This window comes from Falco peregrinus, chromosome 1, assembly GCF_023634155.1.
Source record: "Falco peregrinus isolate bFalPer1 chromosome 1, bFalPer1.pri, whole genome shotgun sequence".
Lineage (NCBI taxonomy): Eukaryota > Metazoa > Chordata > Aves > Falconiformes > Falconidae > Falco > Falco peregrinus.
The window spans coordinates 57,864,502-57,868,861 of record NC_073721.1 but is presented as its reverse complement, the minus strand read 5'-3'; the positions used below and the strand labels follow the sequence as shown (position 1 = coordinate 57,868,861).

Sequence of the window (4,360 nt, the reverse complement as noted above, 5' to 3'; positions counted from 1 at the left end):
ACTGCACATTTAATGCTCTAAATGACACATACACAACCACCCCCCCAAAAAAACCCCAAAAAACAACCAAAAACCCACCCGAAAACCCAAACCATTAAAATCGACCAAAACACCCCTTTCAATCCACAAACAAACAACAAAGAACAGGAGCCAAACAATGTAGCGATGCAACACACACATCTAAGAGCCAGTTCACACATGCTACCTGTAGGGCAGAGCATCACCACAACAAATACACAGATCAATACACAAGGACGTTCCATTCCTTTCTGCCTCCAAACTCCCACAACTTTGAAGAGTGCTATATTTAACACCTCACACAGCGTTACTTGCCCGGCTCTCCCCATGCACTCACTGACACTAGTGATACCTCCTTATTTTTTTTTTCAGCCGGCTGCTTTGCCTAGCCTAATTGGATGGAAGCAAAGGACAACAGCAAGGTAGGAAGAGATCTCTCTTTCTGTTTAATTAGGCATTTTCAAAACAGTCAAATTACTGCAGCATTAAAGTCTTTGCCTGCCTGAAGGCCAAACACAAAACAGGCACAAAACCCAGGCAGAAGCCCCGCTTTGCTCTCAACCTTGGCATTGAAGAAGAAATCTCAGAGCTGAAGATGCAGGACGTGGAACACCACCTCCTACGGCAGGTCCCTTCTGCGGCCAAGGGGCCGCCTGCACAGCTCATCACAGAGCCTCCTCTTGCCTTGTCTTACCTGGCTCTTACTGTAGAGCAGCCCCATCGCGGTCTCTTCTGCGTCAGAAGCACAAAGCACGGCAGCAGCTAGGTACAGGGGAGCCTCAGCCAGGCAGCTTCTCGTCGTTTAAGCTGCCCAGAGCAGGCAGGCAGGTGTGTTAGTGCCTGACTCACCACTTGAGCAATCCCCACACTCCTCCTCCTTGCTGCCCAGGAGGCGAGTACTTGCCGCACACCCGCCCCGAGGCGCAGACACCCAGGCTCCAGCGCTGTGGGAGGATGGATGGCCTCTGCAGCTCTAGAGGGACAGCAAGCCCTGAGAGGGATCTTGCCTTCACACTTACAGGCACTGAGCAAACGTTTTATACTTCCAAGCACCCACATGCTTTCTTGGGGGCACCACAGTGCTTTTGCACACTGGAGGGCTGGCAAACCGCAGTGCCGAGGTGGCTGCTGCCAGCCAGGGGCCATCGGGCTGCCTGGGAGTGGGCAACAGGGACTTCTTTGGCCAAGGACACCCAAACAAACCAACACATACAAATGCTTTTTGTAGCTTTTTATTGCCTAGAGGGAGTAGGTGGGTCTTTGCTTAAAGACAGCTGAAAGAATCTTTTTTATCCCCACCCAACCTGCCATTTTGCTTGACTCAGGCAGTAGCTTTCAGCCAAGCAGATATCGCAGTGACAAACGTTGCATGAAACTATTCCCAAATCACCTGCCAAAATTGTAAGAGAGTTTACCTTGTAACCTTGTACCTCTGAATTAAGGTACTTCAGTGAATGATCTCCAAGAGGATATGTTTGGAAAGGTGAAATTAATTGAAACATCCCTGTTAGTTATGATGTTCACATGTATTCTGTATGTACTCACATTTATAAGGCATCATTGTGCAGGGCACTGCACATCATGCAAGGCAGTCCCGGTCTCAGTGAGGAAGCACATAAAGTGAGTAGACAAGTAGTAAAAATATGGGGATTTTTTTTTTTTAAAAGCCATCCTTGCAATTGTAAAATTTAACAGAGAAATCAAATTCAAAATAATCGCATTTCACTTTGCAATGGATTGAGAACTGACTGATTACGTTAGCTTCACAGATACAATATAATTTGAATTTCATAACATATTTGGCATTTTAAGACACTAACTTAAGAACCAGATGCAACAAATGTCACCCAAACTTGAAACACATTAAGGACTGATAACGAACCGATCACAAAACCCAGTAGTCAAGGGAAGGAAACCCCAAAAGAAAATATCCCCAGAGAGACTGCAAACAGTTTAGTTAACAAGCCTGTTGCATGTTTTTTTTATCAATGACCTGGAAATAAATACCCCCCCCCCCCCATTGGCACACACACTGTTTCAAAAAGAGGATATTGAAAAACTGGGGGAGCTGAAGGAAAGAGCAACAATGATCTTGAGAGTAGGAGGAATTTCCTCAGAGAGGGGAAGGCAGGTTTCATATCAACTGGCAGGACACCATCAGATACCCCAAGGCTGACTTGGGATGCAGCACACCCTTTACTGTACCAATGCAGTACAGTAATTACTCATGGTTAGAAGATGGACTAATTAGCCCTGAAGAAAAGCAAGGTTAATCAGGTTCAGGCTGTGTCATGCACCTTTTTTCCATCCTGTTGTTGAGTATGTTACCCCTGTAAAAAAAAAAAAAACAAACAACAAACAAACCAAACCCCCCCCCCCCCCCCCCAAAAGACCGAAACATCATCGCTCCTGCTCTGTTTCATTTCCAGCAAAAAGGTCTTAAAAACCACGGGAGTAAAATCAAAGACATCTCTGGAAAACACCCAGCGGGATTCCATAAGCTGATATTCTAGCATTCTGGAGCTGAACTGCAATTACAGCTGCCTCACGCGTGGAAGGCTAATAATCTAGATTTAAACGTGCAGTGCTGTACCTGAAAGCAGGGCTACACTGTGCCCTTTCAAGTGTTCCACCTGCACGAACAATGAACAAGCTCACAGGTGAAAAACATGGCCCACTCCTCCTCTTCCACCACCCAAATTGCTCTAAGATGCACCACCAGCTGTTGTTTCCATAGAAGAGAATCATCTTCTCCCATCCATTTCCTAGGACTTCATTTCATATGAACAAATCTGTCACTTCTGAGCATAACCAAGACTCTCCTGATCTCAACACCAATTTTGCCCTGGTGACTCAGTCTGAAGTTCACTGCAATAGTAGGATCCTTTTATTATCAAAAGGAAGATAATCCCATTCATTTGTGTTGGATCACTGTGCTGCTGTGACCAGTCTTTTCATGTATCACAGCTGTGCAGTGCAAGGCTGCTATTGTGAAAGACTGAGCTTGTGACCTGCCTGTCGCTGAGCTGCAAGAACAGAGCCTTTGGCAGCCACCTCAGCCCTGAGGACACCCAGGATTTTTGATGAGGAGGAACCACTCTGTCAGGACAATCCCTGCAGAAGACAACTTGTAGGGAAGTGTTGAACAGTCACAAAAACCATGTCTGTAAGTAAGGGATCTCAAAAGGCCCTCTTGCATTGCCCTCTTCTATGCAAACACCTAGCAGCCACTTCTGATCTTATTAAACCCTGGGAGACACCGCAAGGCCATCTTTCAGGAACAGGCAAGGCAGGTGGAGGTGAGCGAGACAGCACAATCTGCAGCAATAAAGGAAAGTTGGACAACATGACGACTTAGGCTGAGTAGAGGTGGTTCTATGAACAGCAGCTCAGAGGACTCGTTCGATCACCTGAAACAAAGGTGACCTAATTCAGGGGGGTTTATTGACAGTGAAAACTACACATTTTTGCAACACTGATACTAACTGAAGGAACTTATTGTCAAACATCAGCAAAGGAAGCCAGTTAAATAAAAACCTCATAATCGACAAACAATCAAACGGATGCAGATTAGCTATTTACCAGAGAAATTCTGGTTCAAGGGATTGGTGTTCTGCCAGGCAGAAAAAACAAACAAACCATAAATACTGCTTTGATTCACATTTTAATTTGCTACATATTTCATTATCTTACACAACACTATATTAATTCATATGGAATACATATATAAATTGGTAAAGTAACAAGGTAACAAAACTAAACACAAATTTGCTGCTTTGAAGTTTGTATTGCATTAAACCACTGGTAAATTCTAATCTGCTCAACTGAACGGTTGCGGACATAGGATGAATTGGAGTCCAGCACATCCTCAGGATGATGCGGTTCCTACTGCAATTATCACTGGCAAGCATCAGACATCTTGATCTCAACAAGTAACAGACAACCCAAGAACTACCATTGGTTGTTGGATGGCTGATGGAAGGCTGAAGCTAGTGAGCGGTGGCTAACAATTCCACTGCTTCCTCCGTGCCACTGCCCAGCGCAAGGCCTGAATAATCAACTTCTCGTTATTCAGGACATTGTAATCAGTCAGTTTCACTAGTTTGTCAAAATTCTCTTCACTGAAACACACCTCCCTTGTTGTAAATGGGGAGAGGATGCTGGAGACATCAACTTTGCCTTCAGCCATCTCTTCAGGACTCCTTTCCACACCTGAGGAACAAACCACAAGGACATGCACCGATAAGGTTTTACTGCAGTACATGGCCCATATCAGTCATTTAAGTAATTATAGGTAGAAAAGGGAGATTTGGAGGGAAATATATGATTTGCCAGAGGCATG

At 45.0% G+C, this 4,360-nt stretch overlaps 1 protein-coding gene across 2 annotated transcripts in view; it reads right to left on the bottom strand.

Moving 5' to 3' along the window:
* Nucleotides 1-3,663: 3,663 nt before the first annotated feature.
* LOC101925011 (cytosolic phospholipase A2 epsilon) overlaps nt 3,664-4,360 on the bottom strand; it is a 35,852-nt gene continuing 35,155 nt past the window's right edge. For both annotated transcript variants that reach the window (XM_027789239.2, XM_055815576.1), the window contains one exon: nt 3,664-4,230. In XM_027789239.2, the coding sequence (XP_027645040.2) occupies nt 4,022-4,230 (209 nt within the window). In that variant the 3' untranslated portion in view covers nt 3,664-4,021. The remainder of the gene's footprint in view (nt 4,231-4,360) is intronic.